Source organism: Pygocentrus nattereri, chromosome 19 (assembly GCF_015220715.1).
Source record: "Pygocentrus nattereri isolate fPygNat1 chromosome 19, fPygNat1.pri, whole genome shotgun sequence".
NCBI classification, from domain to species: Eukaryota; Metazoa; Chordata; class Actinopteri; order Characiformes; family Serrasalmidae; genus Pygocentrus; species Pygocentrus nattereri.
The window spans coordinates 1,623,163-1,642,488 of record NC_051229.1 but is presented as its reverse complement, the minus strand read 5'-3'; the positions used below and the strand labels follow the sequence as shown (position 1 = coordinate 1,642,488).

General features: G+C 44.6%; 1 protein-coding gene across 6 annotated transcripts in view; it reads left to right on the top strand.

Moving 5' to 3' along the window:
- The window catches only part of arhgef4 (Rho guanine nucleotide exchange factor (GEF) 4), a 186,570-nt gene that overhangs the window by 147,827 nt on the left and 19,417 nt on the right, over positions 1 to 19,326 (top strand). For 5 of the 6 annotated variants that reach the window (XM_037547698.1, XM_037547695.1, XM_037547694.1 and 2 more), the window contains one exon: positions 5,774 to 5,922. In XM_037547698.1, coding sequence (XP_037403595.1) covers positions 5,774 to 5,922 — 149 coding nt within the window. Of the gene's footprint in view, positions 1 to 5,773; positions 5,923 to 13,970; positions 14,046 to 19,326 lie in introns of those variants that run through there. The other variant, XM_017687759.2, reaches the window with a different exon arrangement.

Genomic DNA, 19,326 nt, shown 5'->3' with positions numbered 1-19,326 from the left:
TGTCAGTCTGGGTCTCAAAACTTGATGATGTACGCTCTTAAAAAAGATGCTACTTCAAGGTTCTTTAGTAAATAAAATGGTTCTGTGTAGACCCATGAAGACCCAAAGAACCTTGTGCGTGATTAAATGGTTCTTTGCATCATGAGAGCGTTGTTTAAGTTGATGGAGATGTGTTTCTGTAAAGGGTTGTTCGTTTGCTTTGATGTCAGTTGGGGACTCTAAACTCAATGTATGCATTTAAAAAAGGTTCTTCAGTTAATAAAATGGTTCTGTACAGAACCATCAACACTCAAAGAGCCTTTTGGATGAATAAATGGCTCTTTGCATCATGAAAGCTTTCTTCACATTGATGAAGAATGTGTTGTATATGGTTCTAAATAGAACTTGTTATGAAAATGTTCAATATAGCACCAAAAAGGGTTCTTCTTGTTATGATGTCAAGCTTGTAACAAGAGAAGAACCCCTTTTGGTGCCATATATAACCATATATAACACATTCTCCATCAATCTCAAGAACAATTTCGCCATGCAAAGAACCATTTAAGCATGCTATGGGTTCTTTGAGTGTTCATGGCTCTATATAGAACCATGTTCTTAACCAAAGAGTTCAGCAAAGTCGTGTTTGGATGAAATTTTGCTGGGTTCTGGTCAGTGTTGGGCTCAAAAAGTGATGTAGCTGCGTGAAGTTTGGGTTTGGACCAATTCTTTCCAGCCTTGGGTCAGTTTGGGACTCGAAACTTGACGATGTAGTTCAGCTTGGGTGTTTGGACGAATTCTTGTCAGGCTCTGGTCAGTTTGGGACTCTAAACTCAGTGTGGTTTGGGTTCGGTTCAGGCTCGGATTGAAAGGTTTTGTCCTGTATTTAGGTTAGATTGATTAAAGCTCTAACACCCACACTCATATGTACCCTGTGTGCGTAGAACAGTGTTGCTCCTCGTCCGTTCTGCCAGAATATCCTCACAAGGTCAGTTGGGAACGCTTAATTCCCAGAAATACAGTAAAGGAACATACGCACACACATTCATGTGAATGACCCTGTGGTTCAACACTGTACGACAGCAGAAAAAGACGTTTTTTTCCTTCTGCCTTAACAACAAAGCCTGAATTTCATCCGTACTTTAGTCCATGTTTATAGATAACAGTGAGTCATACACTGTGAGGAACCTCACAATCAAGGCTATTAGAGATACTGAACACCTCCACACGGTTTGAGGCCTTCAAGTGGAGATTTAAGGCTTTAGTTAGTGCCATAGCTACATTACCCTCGTAGATCCAGTTTAAAAACTAGAGAAGCAAACTGGAGACACCAGACACGCCTCGGCTGATTAACTATGTTTGTTGAAAGGGAGAAAACCGGCTTTTAAGAATAAAATCGCTGTAAGCCTCCGAGTGGGTTTCCTGCTGCAGGAGATGCCAAAATATTTTCTAATTCTGTTTCAGTGCTTTGACACGAGTTTCTGGGAGAATGAAAGCAAACACAGCCTGATTTCGCCTCAGTCAGCTGCTGACAGAATGTCAACCTCAGGGCTTCTGAGATTATTTTTACAGGTCAACACTCGACAGACACAACAAGCAGTGTTCCACATAACACACCAGCAGCTCTAGACACTACTGTCTGACCGCCTCAGGGTCCGCGCTGTATGTGATATTGAGCCGGACAGTCCAGTGGACCAAATACATCATCTGTCAGAAGTGTATGTAGGCCTCTGCCCGGTCAAGGTTAAACGAAGGTCAATCATTGTCTTTGCCAAAGAACCATCTTTTTAAAGGTGTTTTGCTTTCGGGTGGAAATTGTATTGGGCTCTGATCAGTTTTGGGCTCAAAACTTGATGTAGCTCAGCAGAGGTTGGGTGTGGACACTGCAGTAACAGCCCCCAGCGATGGTAAAAAGTACTAATTTCTATCTACAGTGACCGACCACTTCATTAAGTCCACCTTTTGTTTCTACACTCACTGTCCATTTTATCAGCTCCACTGACCGTATAGTTTCACTCTGTAGTTCTACCGTTACAGACTGCAGTCCATCTGTTTCTCTGATACTCTGTTACCCTGTTCTGTCAGTGGTCAGGACCCCCACAGGACCCCCACAGAGCAGGTACTGTTTGGGTAGAAAACTTGACTTAAGCTGGGCTACAAAAACAGACTCTCTGACGGTAAATGAGTTTTGTGGCCAAATTAAAGATGACAGTTTAGTGCAATCACAACTTTGACCTTCTCTTTGACGTTCTTTCATTTGATGAGGATTACGCTTTGGTGCCCTGCTTCAGGGCGGCACGGTGGCGTGGTGGGTGGCGCTGTCGCCTCACAGCAAGTAGGGCCTGGGTTCAGTTCCCCGGCCGGGCAACCAGCATCTTTTCTGTGTGGAGTTTGCATGTTCTCCCCGTGTCTTCGTGGGTTTCCTCCCATAGTCCGAAGACATGCAGTCAGGCCTATTGGACCTGGTAAACTGTCCCTAGGTGTGAGTGAATCTGTCTGTCTGCCCTGCGATGGACTGGCGACCTGTCCAGGGTGTATCCTGCCTTCTGCCCGATGACTGCTGGGATAGGCTCCAGCACCCCCCCCCCCCATGTCCTAGAAGGAGAAGTGGCTTAGAAGATGTGTGTCTGCTTCACTGTAAGGGACTGTCTCAAAATTCCTTTCTAAATTTAATTGTTCTCTCTGTTACTTTTCAGCAAAGGGAGAGAAACTGCCTGTTAATGTTTAGTTCCTCATAAATCAGCTCTGTGCTGATGTTTTCATCTTCATCAGAGTTCTTGGTGTGAAGAGCAGATTCTGATGTTGTTAAAAGCTCGTATTGAAGCTCGTTTGGCCTAAAGGTGGTTGGGGTTCTGACATCACAACAAGGGGATGAAACGTATGGACAATCAGTATCGACTTTTAAAACTTTCTGCAGGACTGTGTCATTGTGATGTAAACAAAGCCATTGGGAGTGTTTTGGTCTGATTGTAGAGAACATGACCTACTGGATTTCCCTGCAGTGGTGTTGACAGGAACTAGACACATCTTCTTAGTTTCTGTATGACAGTATTCATTCAGTACTTTTTGCCTTACAGTGTCCTGCATGGGTTTACTTCTCTACCGTGAATGGATTTAACCCCTTAAAATCTCAGGCTTAGTATTCAGTAACTAAAGGGTCTTCAGCACAAACTGGTTGAGCTACTCTTACGACGGCATTTCAGGGCCACTGTTAATAGAAAGAAAGAATAATAGAGAATAAAGTCAAAATATTTGGAGGATAAAGTGGGCTGACTGTAGGGGGGCTGCACATAACGCGTTGGGGTCTCGGTTGCTGTATTGGCTGGAGTTCCACTCACTCCTGTCTCCTTGAATTGAATTTAAATATGTCATGTAGGAACTTTCTGTGAGGGAGTTTTTAGAGGGGGACGTCTGGTTCCCATCACCACCACTGTGAACGGCTCTGACTCTGTAAGTTTATCTAGAACAGAGCGTTTCATATCAGACTACTCTGAGCGACTGTTTACATCTTAACCAGCGAATTATGAAATCAGGTGTTTACAACATGTTCGTCAAAAGTGAGGTAGTAATTGTAATGATGTGGTTTGTTTGGCAGTGAGTAGAAGGTGGAATTGGCAGTTGAACATTCCAGCTGGCTCACTGACACTGATCACAGCTCAGGTGCGCTGTGTGGTGAGAAGGCTGGGCTTCGGCTGTGTGCTCTGCATGCGCAACAGGATTTGAAGCGGCTCTCCTGACCTGCTCAGTGCTGGGCAGTCGTGGTCTGGTGGTTAGGAAACCAGCCCTGTAACCGGAAGGTTGCTGGTTTGATTCCCAGCGCTGGCAGCACATGACTGAAGTGCCCATGAGCAAGTCACCTAACTGTGCCGTGGGTAGGGCTGCCCCCTGCTCTGGGCACATGTGCTCACTGCCCGCATATGTGGTGTTTCACTGCATGGATGGGTTAATGCAGAGGTCTAATTTCACAGTGACAAATGGTCCTAAATTCTGAATGGTGGTCCACTTCATCTGCTCGTTGAAGAGGGCAGGTTTTTATATCTGAGAATGTGTTTCGTTGACAGCTGCTGGAATGTCGGGTCCAAATATTACAGAAATTGTTCTGATTGAAAATTGGTTGCACCCCCTTTAAGTGCTGCAGCGCTCAGAACCATCTATAAACCTCTAGTTTCGCCCTGCAGGAGCAGAACATCCTGAACCTGATTCATCTGCGCCTTCCGATGCCGCCGCTTCCTTCCTGCTTCAGCCGCTCCGTGCGCAGCCTGTTCGAGGGTGTAAATATGAGGCCGTGTCCGTTTTCCATCCATTCGTAATGAATAAGGAAGAGTGCCGGTGGCCTTGCTCTCGGCGCTCTGCTGAGTAACAGCCTGGATGCGTGGAGACGCTGCTTTAGCGGAATAGTTCTCCGCTGTCCGTGGACGTGGCCGATCAGCCGAGACGCTTTACTTTACTTTAGAACTGGAGCTATGAGGCTAAAGCTGCTCTCACTAGAAACCAGTAGACACCCAACACGTCTGGGCAGTGGAACATCATCTAGAACGCCTCTCATCCTTTCACCCTCCTCCCATCCGGCAGGCGTTACAGTCTATCTATCTATCTATCTATCTATCTGTCTGTCTGTCTGTCTGTCTGTCTGTCTGTCTGTCTGTCTGTCTGTCTATCTATCTATCTATCTATCTATCTATCTATCTATCTATCTATCTATCTATCTGTCTATCCACTCGTCTATCTATCTATCTATCTATCTATCTATCTATCTGTCTGTCTGTCTGTCTGTCTGTCTGTCTGTCTGTCTGTCTGTCTATCTATCTATCTATCTATCTATCTATCTATCTATCTGTCTGTCTGTCTGTCTGTCTGTCTGTCTGTCTGTCTATCTATCTATCTATCTATCTATCTATCTATCTATCTATCTGTCTATCCACTCGTCTATCTATCTATCTATCTATCTATCTATCTATCTATCTATCTATCTATCTATCTATCTATATATATGTGTCTGTCTATCTATCTATCTATCTATCTATCTATCTATCTATCTATCTGTCTGTCTGTCTGTCTGTCTATCTATCTATCTATCTATCTATCTATCTATCTATCTATCTATCTATCTATCAGCTATATAAATATATAATCTACCTCGGCTTCTGGAACAGGGTCGTCTATAGACACATATACATATAATTTTATTTCTATCACTGTTTTTATTGAATTAATGTCATTACCGTTTAAAGCGGTTTTGTTTCATCTTTTTTCTTCTTTTTCTGCTAAATCATGCAGTTTTGATTATTTTAGTTTAACCTGATTAAATTCTTCAGTTTTAATTTCTTTCTCAATCCCTTTAACGATGTAAAGGCTCAGATACACTGAAAATGTGGGTCACCCTCAATGTGTTGTTGAATTGATTGACTGATTGATTGATTGACTGATTGATTGATTGATGACTCAAATCTATTTTAAAAAATGAATAAAATCAAAAGAAAGAATAAAACAAAAGGAGGACAAGGTCAAAAAAAGGAAACTAAGATGAATTAAAGTGACTGAAATAATAATAAAATATCCGTGATTAAAACAAGAATATGAAAATGAGTAATAATAAATAAATATATGAATGGGAAAAAACAATAATAGTGAAAATCGGGTGTCAGGCAGGGTGGAGGTAGTGAGAAAGTGTGTGACACCAGCGAGTAGATAAACCAACACAGATGAAAGAATAAAAATGAACGAACAGTAACAGACAGGATTCGGCCTTTGAGGGTTAAGGGTTACTGCTCTGACTGTAATGCGTTTCTCTCCGCAGCGTTGGTCATCACTGACGGACCGCAGGACAAGTCCGGCCTGGGAGATGAAGTGGGCAGCGAGGACGATCTTTACAACGAGTTCCGCAGCTCGGCCAATCGCTTCGGCCATCCAGGAGGAGGAGGAGGAGAGCAGCTGGCCATAAACGAGGCAAGACCCTGACCGTTCACTCTATACAGATATACACATACAGATATCTGCAGGCTGCAGACAGAGGGCGCTCTACTGAAGCTACGTCACCGCGTGCTCACTGGCAGTCGGAGATCTCCATAGACTCCATAGACACTGATTCCCACAGAGCCCTGCTGGTGGCATCCTATATAAATAAGGTGGCCACGCCTTATTAACACGTGGAAATGAGATCCTAATGCATGGCAACAACTTAGTAAGGCATGGGAATGAAATCATGCCTTACTATAACATGGCCACGTATTGGGATCCCGTTCCCACGGCTTAATTATCTCATTCCCACACCTTACTAAGTCGTGGCCACCCCTTATTTTTATTTATACAGGACAACACTGTAGATTTTTGTCTTTTTCTTTAAGATAAGCGTCATAATCAAACGTAGTTTTACATTTAAGGCATTTCTTTTTGATTTTATTCGATATCAGGACGGATTTTGTTCCATCGAAGCCCATCGCCGCCGCAGGAGGAGCCCTGTGCTTATGTGTAGATGTTTTCTGCTTTAGCTACACAGTGAATGCAGTTAATGGCAGAACTTAAGTGAGGCTGACGTAACTTGATACAGATACGCAGCTGTTGCTCACTTTTTCCGTCACGGTGGTGTTTGGTGGTGTGGTTCATGTGTCACGTGTCAGGCTCCAGTCCTCGTGGGTCAAAACACTGCAGACTTCAGCCTCTTTCATCACACCTGATTCAGCTCATCGGCTCATTAAGGCCTTCATGAACCGGATTCAGAGCGTTAGATGAGGGTAAACGCTGACCTCCAAAGCACTTTGGCCTGGAAGGCCCCCAGATTGACACGACTGGTGTAGTTGATGGTAAAGACAGAATATCACTGTCTCTTCTCAGACAGTGAGACGATTCGTGTGATCTCCTGTGATGTGAAGGTAATTATTGATGTCTGGATGTGCTGTCGTAGCGCTTTTTACAACATGAATGTAAAACCACCAGGTGAGCAAGCCAGGGGTGACAGTGGCAAGGAGAACCTCCCTCACAGCTGAGGAAGAAACCTTGGGAGGAACCAGGGCTCACCAGGGGGGACCCGTCCTCCTCTGGTCAGACTACCTACAGAGTTATTACACTATTAATATTAATAGCAGTAGTATTAGTAGTAGGAATAGCTGGGAGTCCATGAGAACATCAGTGTAGGGTGGGCAGCTCGTCCAAGGCAGGTGGTGGTAGCTGGGGTGTGGGCAGCTGGTTTTAACACATAATCAGGACTAGATAACTAGAAAACTTATTGATAACTTATTGATTCGGTATGGATCAACATCTCTGATCATACCGACTTTTTCTTTACGTCTTAGTTTGGAAGCCGTAGCTGGAGATGACTACTCGTACACGTTATACTGACAGAATGTCAGCAAAGCAGCCTCTTTTTCCAGGTTTTGTGAGTATTATCTGTGTTGTCAGTCTAACTGAGGGGTACTTCCGGTTCTCTACACTGGATTCAATGTGATTTTTACTCTGTACGGTAAAGGCGGAGTTTAGTAACCCAGCCCATTCATGCCAGTGCGACTGTTGGGTCATTCTCCTCGTGGTGGAAAGTGTTGTCCCACAACTAAAACCTTGAACGTGACCGTTTTTGTTCTGACCACGGATTTATCCCTTTTCATAGCCGCTGTTAAATACAGTTTTAGCCTGTTTTGCAGGCCCCGTTGTTCAGCGTTGATGTTTATTATTTTTAAATTGAATTAGAGTTTTTTTCAAAATATTTTGAATTAAAGAATTAAAGACAATTACCCATTTCTGTTGCTTCCACTAGGAAGGCCAGCAGAAAGGGGTTAAAAATGATCTAATAAAATAATTATTCATTGTATTCTATTGATTTTTAGTGTTGTGCCTCAGCATCACAGCAGTGACTTCAAAGATGTTAAGGTTAGGAACGGTTTTCATGCTTGTTTTCCAGTTTAAATTGTAAAAATGCGTTATCAAGTTTTAAAAGTGTATATAAATATAATTTCATTTCGATTATAAGTTTTTTTTTGTCAGCGGTGTTATAGAAACAGAAAACGTCTTTACAACAATAAAATGATGTGAATGCAGTATTTTGGATTTTCTACATTCAGGGTCAGTGGGTTAGAATCGCTCAGAGGAGTACAGAGGAGCTTTACTGTGACTGACCGCATGGTAGAATGACCCTTTCTGGCGCCTGTTGGTTTGGTGTTTGGGTGAGTTCATTCGGTGCGATTGGGGACGAGGCCACCTTGTGGCAGACTTGATTATGAAAATACCTCCAGCATCATCATGCGATCTTCCGGCTGAAAGGTGTCCGGTATCGTATCAGTCACACTTCACTTTGGGTGATTTATTGCCGGGACTGTTGGCGTTTTTCCAGAGACCCGGCAGCCAGTGCACAGTTTCATCAGGACGCAGCAGAAAACCTAATCCAGCCTGCGCCTCCGGCTGCAGCGCCCCGTGTTAGAGTGGAGCTCAGTGATCAGCGAGGAGGAAACAGCAGGCTGGTCCAGATGTCGCTGCTGAACTTGTGCAGAGAATCCTAAAAATTTTTGCTTACATTATCATGTAGTGAGCGAGCTCCGTGCACAGGGGAAATATATGTGCTTCTGTGGAGGAAAGGAAGCATCTGTCGCTATTGTTTCGTGAGCCTTTGTGTGGTAGACAGAAGCTGCTGCTTCCCCGAAAGGTGTCCTATAATAGAGTCGGGGCAGGGAGGAGATGAGAGAGAGCAGGTTGAGGAATTCAGACTCTCCTCTAATCCTATTAGCTCCGCACTGTGTGGATGATGGTGTTAATCTGTCTCTCTGCCATCACACTGGGGAAATAAAGCTCCTCCTTCAGTGCTTTAACTCATATCTGAAGCTGCGATGCCATTGCTGTGGCTGTGTGAGCAGAGCAAACCAGAAGAAGTTACACCAGAACAGCTCAACTCAAGCCAGACCAGAAGAACCCAGACAAAGCCAAACCAAAATAGAACAAAACCAAATTAGAAGAAACCAAATCAAGCCAGTTTCTACCAAGCCAAAATGAACCCAGCTCATCTCAACCAAACAAACCTGAGCAAACCAAACCAGACAATCCTTAACCAGACCAAACAAATGGGACTAAACAAAACCAGAAGGTCAGACAGACCAGGCCAAGCAAAATGAGAACAGAGAAAAAAAAACAGATCAAACCAGAACAAAACCAAAGCAGAAGAAACCAAATTTAGCAAAGTTCTACCAAGTCAATCCAGACGGGATCAAACCAAAGACCAAACCAAAATCAATCTAACCATCTCAACCAAACAGACCTGAGCAGACCAAACAGACGAAGCTCAGACTATACCAATTAAAACCAGAACGGATCAAAACGACCAGGCTAGACCAAACCAAAATCAGAAGCCTGACCAGGCCATACCATAACAAACCAGAAGAAGCCAAGACAGACTAGGCAAAACCAAATCAAGATACATCAAACCAGATCAGACCAGCCCAGTCCAAACAAAAACTTAAACTAGACCAGAGCTGACAAAACAAAACCAATCAAAGCAAAAAAGCAAAAAGAAAACAAAGCAAGAACAGAACAGACCAAACTAGTCCAAGCCAACCTTAACCAGAGTACAAAGTGCAAACAAAGCCAAACCAGACTAGACCAAACAAAAGAAGCCAAAATAAGGCAAACCAAATGAGGCCAGACTAGACCAGACCAGAATATACCAAAACAGACCATACCATACTAAAACAGTCCATACCATACTAAAACAGTCCATACCATACTAAAACAGACCATACCATATCATACCAAAACAGACCATATCATACCAAAACAGACCATACCATATCATACCAAAACAGACCATACCATACCAAAACAAACCATATCATACCAAAACAGACCATACCATACCAAAACAAACCAAACCATACCAAAACAGACCATACCATACCAAAACAGACCATACCATACTAAAACAGTCCATACCATACTAAAACAGACCATACCATATCATACCAAAACAGACCATATCATACCAAAACAAACCATATCATACCAAAACAGACCATACCATACCAAAACAAACCAAACCATACCAAAACAGACCATACCATACCAAAACAGACCATACCATACTAAAACAGTCCATACCATACTAAAACAGACCATACCATATCATACCAAAACAGACCATATCATACCAAAACAGACCATACCATATCATACCAAAACAGACCATACCATACCAAAACAGACCATACCATACCAAAACAGACCAAACCATACCAAAACAGACCATACCATACCAAAACAGACCATACCATACTAAAACAGACCATATCATACCAAAACAGACCATATCATCCCAAAACAGACCATACCATACCAAAACAGACCATACCATACCAAAACAGACCAAACCATACTAAAACAGTCCATATCATACCAAAACAGACCATACCATACCAAAACAGACCATACCATATCATACCAAAACAGACCATACCATACCAAAACAGACCATACCATACCAAAATAGACCATATCATACCAAAACAGACCATACCATACCAAAACAGACCATACCATACCAAAACAGACCATATCATACCAAAACAGACCAAACCATACCAAAACAGACCATATCATACCAAAACAGACCAAACCATACCAAAACAGACCATATCATACCAAAACAGACCATACCATACCAAAACAGACCATATCATACCAAAACAGACCATACCATACCAAAACAGACCATACCATACCAAAACAGACCATATCATACCAAAACAGACCAAACCATACCAAAACAGACCATATCATACCAAAACAGACCATACCATACCAAAACAGACCAAACCATACCAAAACAGACCATACCATACCAAAACAGACCATATCATACCAAAACAGACCATACCATACCAAAACAGACCATATCATACCAAAACAGACCATACCATACCAAAACAGACCATATCATACCAAAACAGACCATACCATACCAGAACAGACCAAACCATAACAAAACAGACCATACCATACCAAAACAGACCATACCATACCAAAACAGACCAAACCATACCAAAACAGACCATATCATACCAAAACAGACCATACCATACCAAAACAGACCAAACCATACCAAAACAGACCAAACCATACCAAAATAGACCATATCATACCAAAACAGACCATACCATACCAAAACAGACCATACCATACCAAAACAGACCATATCATACCAAAACAGACCAAACCATACCAAAACAGACCATATCATACCAAAACAGACCAAACCATACCAAAACAGACCATACCATACCAAAACAGACCAAACCATACCAAAACAGACCAAACCATACCAAAACAGACCATACCATACCAAAACAGACCATATCATACCAAAACAGACCAAACCATACCAAAACAGTCCAAACCATACCAAAACAGACCATACCATACCAAAACAGACCAAACCATACCAAAACAGTCCAAACCATACCAAAACAGTCCAAACCATACCAAAACAGACCATACCATACCAAAACAGACCAAACCATACCAAAACAGACCAAACCATACCAAAACAGACCATATCACACCAAAACAGACCATATCACACCAAAACAGACCAAACCAGACCAGATCAGATCAAACTAAACCAATGAAGACCAGACCAGGCCAGATGAAACGTGTCTTCACGTTTTCTTGCCGATCGTCGTATGAAGCCGACCGCTCTCCTCTCAGACGTCCTTTACAGTGATATATAATCAAACCCAGCACATTGCAGGAAACATGAGATGCTTAACGTCACAATCAAAGCAGCGAACCTCCTGATGACCCTCCGTCCATCACTGATCGCTGTGATTGATTAGATTCGGAGTAAACGGCTCTCATGCTGCACTACAATTAGTACAACACTTCAAAGGAAAACGTGAAAACAGGGTAGAAATAAAGTGAAGAAGTGACAGGAAGTGGACAGGAAGTGGACAGGAAGTGGACACATTAAAACAATCCTGTACAATCCAATACACAGAAATCTGTACAGTGACAGACGGCTGAGGCAGCCAATCAGAGCGCGGACGTGAGAGGATACGGAGAGCGGCTGTGATTCTGCATCCTCTCCTCCTCCCTCCTCCTCCCTCTCTCTCTCTCTCTCTCTCTCTCTCTCTCCCTCTCTCTCTCTCCCTCTATTCTATCTCTCCCTTTCTCTCTCTCTCTCTCCCTCTCTCTCTCTCTCTCTCTCCCTCTATTCTATCTCTCCCTTTCTCTCTCTCTCTCTCCCTCTCTCTCTCTCTCTCTCTCTCCCTCTCACTCTCTCTCCCTCTCTCTCTTTCTCTCTCTCTCTCTTTCTCTCTCCCTCTATTCTATCTCTCCCTTTCTCTCTCTCTCTCCCTCTTTCTCTCTCTCTCTCTCCCTCTCTGTCTCTCTCTCTCTCCCTCTATTCTAGCTCTCTCTACCTCTTTCTCTCTCTCTCTCTCTCCCTCTCTCTCTCCCTCTCTCTCTCCCTCTCTGTCTCTCTCTCAGTCTCTCTCTCTCCCTCTCTCCCCCTCTCTCCCTCTCTCTACCCCCCCCCCTCTCTCTCTCTCGCTCGCTCGCTCTCTCTGCTGCTGAGGCCCAGCCTCCTCTACTCCCGTATCCAGGATACGCTTCACAGCCCTGCAGTCTCATTGGCTGGCAGAGATAAGGAGAAAAAAAGAGAAAAACACAGAGAGGAGCGAGTGATGGAGATGGACGGATGATTCCCTCACAAACAGCAGCCCTTTCTAGGCCTCTCAGTTTTCCGTCTGAGCGACTGAGCGAGCGAGCTAACCGGAACGAGGGATTTACAGAGAGGAGAGGAGTGATCCGGAGCGGATCTGTGGCGACGGAGAGAAGGAGAGAGAGGGAGAGAGAGGGAGAGAGGGGGAGAGAGAAAGCGAGAGGTAGAGGGGCAGAGAGAGGTTTGATGGAGATTTACAGGCACAACCACTCCTGCTTCTGACATCACCAGGAAAAGAGGAAGAGGAAAGGAGGAAAAGGAAAAACGAAAGAGGAAGTGAACGGAGAAGTGTGGACGTGGAAGCTCTTTTTTCTCTCTCTCTTCATCTTCCCCCTCCCTCTCTCTATTTTTTTTATTCCTTTGTTGTCTCTCTTGATTTCTCTTTCTTTTCTCGGTTCCTTTGTTCTCCTCTTCCCACTCCACTCGTTCTCTTTTTCATCTTTCCTTTGTTGTCTCTCTTTATTTCTCTCGCTCTCCTCCTTTTTCATCTTTCCTTTCTTTTCTTGTTTCACTCCTTTTTTTCCCTCTTTCTCTTTTCGGTTTCTGTGTTTTTTTTTACATCTCTCCCTTTCTCTCATGTTTAATTCTGTTTTTCTTTCCTTATTTCATTTCTTTTCTCTCTCTCTCCATCGTCCTCCCTCTTCTGTTCATCCTTGTACATGGTGGCATATACTGACTGTATCCGGGTCGCCCCCCCACACCACTGCGAGACAGCGAATGAATGAGTGAGACAGCGAGCGAGTGAGCGAGCAAGTGAGTAAGTGAGTGAGTGAGCTGGCAAGCGAGTGAGCGAATGAGGGAGTGAGAGAGCGAGTGAGTGAGTGAGTGAGTGAGTGAGCAAGTGAGCGAGCAGGTGAGTGAGTGAGTGAGCGAGCAGGTGAGTGAGTGAGTGAGTGAACAAGTGAGCGAGCAGGTGAGTGAGTGAGTGAGTGAACAAGTGAGCGAGTGAGTGAGTAAGCAGGTGAGCGAGCAGGTGAGTGAGCGAGTGAGCGAGTGAGTGAGTAAGCAGGTGAGCGAGCAGGTGAGTGAGCGAGTGAGCGAGCGAGTAAGTGAGTGAGTGAGTGAGCGAGTAAGTGAGCGAGTGAGCGAGCGAGCGAGTGATGATGGCTCGGGGGCTCCAGCGCTCCACGCTCAGCGATTTCCTCCTGCGCTGTAACCTCAGCCCTGAGGCCCAGAAGGTGGTGGTGTTCTTCATCATGATGCTCCTCATCATCATCAACGTGGTGCTCATGTTCCTGCTCGCCTTTCAGTAGAGAGAGAGAGAGTGGGAGGGAGAGAGAGGGAGGGGGAGGGATCGAGGGAGGGGAGAGAGAGGGAAAGTTATTCCCTCGCTCACTCTGCGTGGATGGGTGTGCAGAATGCAGCCGGCGCACTGCAGGTAACTGAACTGAGCGTTATCACAGCTGTCACAGTGTTTTAACATGTTCACGGCTTTAGTTCCATTTAGATTAACATTAATATCATTGCTGTCATAACAAACTCATATCTATGGTTAGTATAAACTTACATGCACCTTAAAGATTTTGTTGTGGGTCATTATGGGTCATTTCTGTTGGTCCATTCATCATAAAATGTTCGTGCGGTCTGGACGGCTGGCGGTCAGACGGTGTAAGGACGGTTTTGATTTGACAGCAGTGAGACGTATTTTTAAAGCCTCCTCATGATGCTGCATGACATTTTAACAGAGGTGAGGACATTTTGCTGGTCCTCGCAGGAAAAACTGCTGTTTTCACCATAAATGCAGCTTTAAAACATGCAAACAAGCAAACGGGCGACCGAGAGAGACCTGGTCACTGAGGTTCAGGCTGGACGGGTTTTGGAGCAGGTCTTAAGGCTGATTTATTCTTCTGCAAAGATGAACGTGTCTAGGCCCGTCTGCATGCATCTGCGTCTCGAGATGAACGATTTGGAGCAAATTTTTCATTGCGATTTTATAGATTCTGTATCGTGACTGTGATTCGGATTGGGAGTATTTACTGCAAGTGAAGGTCCAGTGCTCACTCACACAGAACATTTCGACTGAGTTCTGGCCCTGAAGGTTCAGTTTTACTCCACGCGAGCTGCATGAAACCTCTTCAGGAGGCTGTTTGAGTGGGAAGTGGGAAAAAATCCATAGTTGCACATTGAGTTATAGACCCTGAGCTTCAGCTTCAGCATTTCAGTTTTGTTGGAAAGTTTACATTGAAATGCACAGCTTTGCCTTCATCCCTTAAGCCCTTAACTTCAGACGTTTTAAACAAGCTGCCACAGGCCTGTTATTTCGGCCAAGATCTACAGAATGTCCTTTTTTCTGGATTTACTGCGGGTCAGTTGTGGTTGTGATGTCACAGCACATTGGTCTTTGTTTGCTTTTCAGTGGTCTAACCTACGAGCGGCTCCCAGGCTGCAAGTCATCGGTTTAAATTTCCCCGTTTAAGACAGCAGGGCTGATAATATTGGTTATAATGTGAACTGCAGCTCTTGCAGTTTGAGGACGTATAGATGATTCTGCTCAACTGATCCTGGACGACGGTCCTCTTGCTTTGACAGTGTTTTCACTTATAGTCCGTTTTCAGAGAACCGGACCGAGTTCTGTTAAAGTGAACCTGAAAGGGAACCCACAGCGAATGGCAGCTCGTTTTGGGTTTGCAGTGTGAGTGACCTCTAAAAGGACTCGGTTTGCTTTATGGTCCTTTGGGATCTCTGACCACTTCTTGTTCAGACCACAACTCCATTAGAGCCCGGACCCCTTTCACAGGGCTCACGGTGGGCACAGCGCTCGCCGAGTGGGCCGCGTTCTCTGATAAATCCGACCTGTCAGGTGAGAAGAACCACCAGACCCGCCTGCTGCTCTCCTATTGGCCGTATTGACACACCAAATTGGAAGAATGGCCCTGGGGGTCCGCCGCGTTCGGCGGTGGTCCTCACTGAAGCTCCACCCGGCGAAGGTTCGTTCATTCGGCGTTCAGAGCGAAAGCAGCTGAAAACTGTGCTGCGTGCCCAGCATCAGCCTTTAACACGGTAAAATCACGCGATAGGTCAGTGCTGCTGTGGGTCTCAGGTCTCGGACAGACTTGACCCAGAGTAGAACCTTATAAATGACCCCTGGTCTGTTTGACCTGCTGAAGCGCTGAAGACTGGCTGTGTGTCCGCTGAGCCTCGAGCTCTTCACCGTAAAGCAAAGCTGAAGCCGCCTGGAGACGTTTCGCTTTCACAGTGTACAAATGAATCCAGCCACAAAACGAACTGCAGACGGACCTCGAGAGGCGGTCTCGGGTCGCTTCGCTTCTGGGGCCGTTTAGGGGGTCCGAGTTCGTTTGGCGTGCTCACATATGCAAAAGAGGCCGTGACTCAGCGGCCTGAGTCCACTTCAGACGCTGAAGCGGCCCAAGTGTGAAAACGCCCTTAGTGACTCTGTTTATTCTATTGAAATTTAATGTTCCATTTGATCTCTACCAAAAAATCATAACTCTACCCGCAAACTTTGAGCAGCTGTTCACACAGAAAATCAGTGTATTTTACACTGTTTTAAAATGCAGGGGCGTGGCTAAAACAAGGCTCCGCCTCCTGACTAAACCTCTGTGTTTCAGTAGTGATCCGAAAACGTGGGGCAGCATTTTTTAAATAAAGGGTTTTTTTTTAATATTTAAAATTTAAACTCATGATAAATCTAAATGTTTCAGCTTCACTTTAAAATAAAGCAAAAAGGTCTTTTAAAAAAACATCAAACTTTTTTTCTTTTAATTTATTGTTTTGAGAAGTGTAAATTTGGAGGTTGGGGTTTGGGACAGACTCCTCCCAACAGAAAGCGCCTTATAAAAATTGATTTTGTATATATTTGGTTCATTATTATCTCTGTTAATATGTTGGGTTTGGATGGATCAGAACATAAACCTTGCATAAATATTTAAACACCTCCTTGTTTTCCTAAATATGCTCTAATCTAGTAGAATGAATTTTTGGGGAAAAATGTTTCTCACACCTGTCAGCAGACGCCGTCCTGTAGATTTGCACCGGTTCTGAGATACAGAAGATGAACAGAGATGGTCAGAGTGTGTGTCGCTGAAGCAGATGTAATGTGAGCTGTTAATTATTTAAAGACCGTAGTAGACGACGGGGTCAGTCTGCCGCACTGTGACAGACGGTCACAGGTTCATTTAAGGCCTGTGTGTCAAACACCAGGCCTGTGGACCGAGTCAGGACCGTGGTGCAAACCTATACGGCCAACAAAATTACTTAAAATTGAAATTAATATTGGCTCATTTCACCATGAGCTGCACTACAGTTCCCAGAATGCACTGCAGTGTAACGTGTGCTCCCACCCCCTCTCTAACAATGACCTACAGGAGTGCACCACAAAAGCCCGGTGTCCAGTTCAAGCGAACGGGCAGTTTTAAAAGCCCTGCTGTAAACTGGGGGCGTGTGAGGTGGTTTAACAGTGATCTGCAGATAATGTAGTCGACTGTTTTTAAAAATAAAAACACCTTGATTTTAAAAAGGACTGTCGACCCGTTCAAGTGTTCAGCGCCTGTGCTGGTCCACGGATTTGTGAGATTTTTTGATGTGGCCCCTTTAGTGGTCGGGGTCGACACCCCTGATTTAAGGGGGGCGTGTGATTTAGATTGAAGAATTTACCCCATTTAAAAGTGGCTGAAGGGCACAAACGGAATTTTCCCCACTTTTTAAAAATAAAAGTTTGATATGTAAAGTGATACTTTTTTAATCCCACAAACGGTTCCACAAACACACACACTAGAGGGCAGTGAGCACACTTGCCCGGAGCGGTGGGCAGCCCTATCCACGGCGCCCAGGGAGCAGTTGGGGGTTAGGCGTCTTGCTCAAGGACACCTCAGTCATGGACTGTCGGCTCTGGGGATCGAACCGGGAACCTTCGAGTCACGAGGCTGGTTCCCTGACCTCCAGCCCACGACTGCCCCAAACATTATTAAAATTTCAAAAATGTACCGTTCACTCACTCCGCTCACTCCTCTCACTCCTCTCACTCCGCTCACTCCTCTCACTCCGCTCACTCCTCTCACTCCTCTCACCCCGCTCACCACGCTCACTCCTCTCACCCCTCTCACCCCGCTCACCCCGCTCACCCCTCTCACTCCGTTCACTCCGCTCACTCCTCTCACTCCTCTCACTCCGCTCACTCCTCTCACTCCGCTCACTCCACTCACTCCTCTCACTCCTCTCACCCCGCTCACCACGCTCACTCCTCTCACCCCTCTCACCCCGCTCACCCCTCTCACCCCTCTCACTCCGTTCACTCCGCTCACTCCGCTCACTCCGCTCACTCCAGCCCATACAGTCCGTATATGGAAACTAAGCTGCACAGCTAATCAGATCAAACAGAGCTCATTAAGAAATGCTGATAAATAAAACCACACTAACTTCAAACCTTACAAAGCTACAATTTCAGGGATTTTTTTTTGTAATTTTTTGGGTCAATTATAATTTCAATTAAAGTTTTTACACGTGACAATCATGCATGCCAAATGTTGTTATGGTCAGGAGACCCTGGGCTGCTCAGATATGCCATTATTTGACATGTAAATATTAATAGACATTTGATGTCTTTATGAATTTGGGTCATTTCTGATCAAAAACTTTTGCTACATTTTGTATTTGTTCAGTTGTAGTTATCTTGTCAGTCTCGAGTGTCTGTGAGCTGAATTATTATTATTATTATTATTATGGGCAAATATAAATAATAATAAATAATATGTCCTCTTGGATTCATGCTGAGAGCTAAAACTCTACGCAGCAAGGGAGTCTTTATTTTCAATTATATATTTAATATCAGATATTTTTAATACTCTAAATCAATGTAAACTGAAAGCCTTTGTTTATGATATGAGCCTGAAAGCAGAGCTGTAATATAACAGGAGCGAGTGGGTTTGGGTGATTTTGGAGATCTCTGGCTGATGGACGGTCACAGGCGGATGGTGGGTCAGAGTCTGATGAGTGACCTGACTGTGAATCAAGTCGCTGTTTTAACCCTTTGTTGGAATAGGAAGGCTAGAAGTGCACCGAGATCATGCATGTTTACAGGATATGATCATATAACACGTTTTCTGTGTTTTACTGTGTTCTGGTCTTCAGTGTTGGTCTGTTCCGACGTCTCTTTCATCGCATGCATTTGATTTTGATTTGTAGCCCTGAGGGTTGCGGCGTTTGGTATCTGAGTCAGAGCTGATGATGTGGGGGGCCTTACCCATGAGGATAGAGGGCAGAGGGTCTTTAGGCCACAGCGTTGTGCTGGTCAGTAGGACGGTCAGACTGAGCCTCAGTAGAGCAGCCGCCTGGAAGCCTGAGCTTCGTTCCTCCTGTTCCATTTCACGGTGATGTAGATGTGCAGCTGACCACTTGTTTATCTGCTGTAGCGAAGGCTTTGCTAGATACATTGGACTCATAACTGCAGTGACCTTCAGGAGTTCCTCCTTTTGAGGCTTGGTGCCTCTCAGTGGTTCTTCGTTTTGCTCTTAGGGAGTTTCTCCTGGCAACGTCAGAGATGTTATAAAGGAGGAGTCGGTTACTGTTCACTGCAAACACCCCCACCAACCAAACCCAGTGGTATCCAAGCGCAAACCAGCAGCGCTGCACTTTCAGACCCGCACTGTCAGCTCCTTACAAGTGCGCCTCTAGTGGTTCATTTCAGAAACGCAGTCAAACTT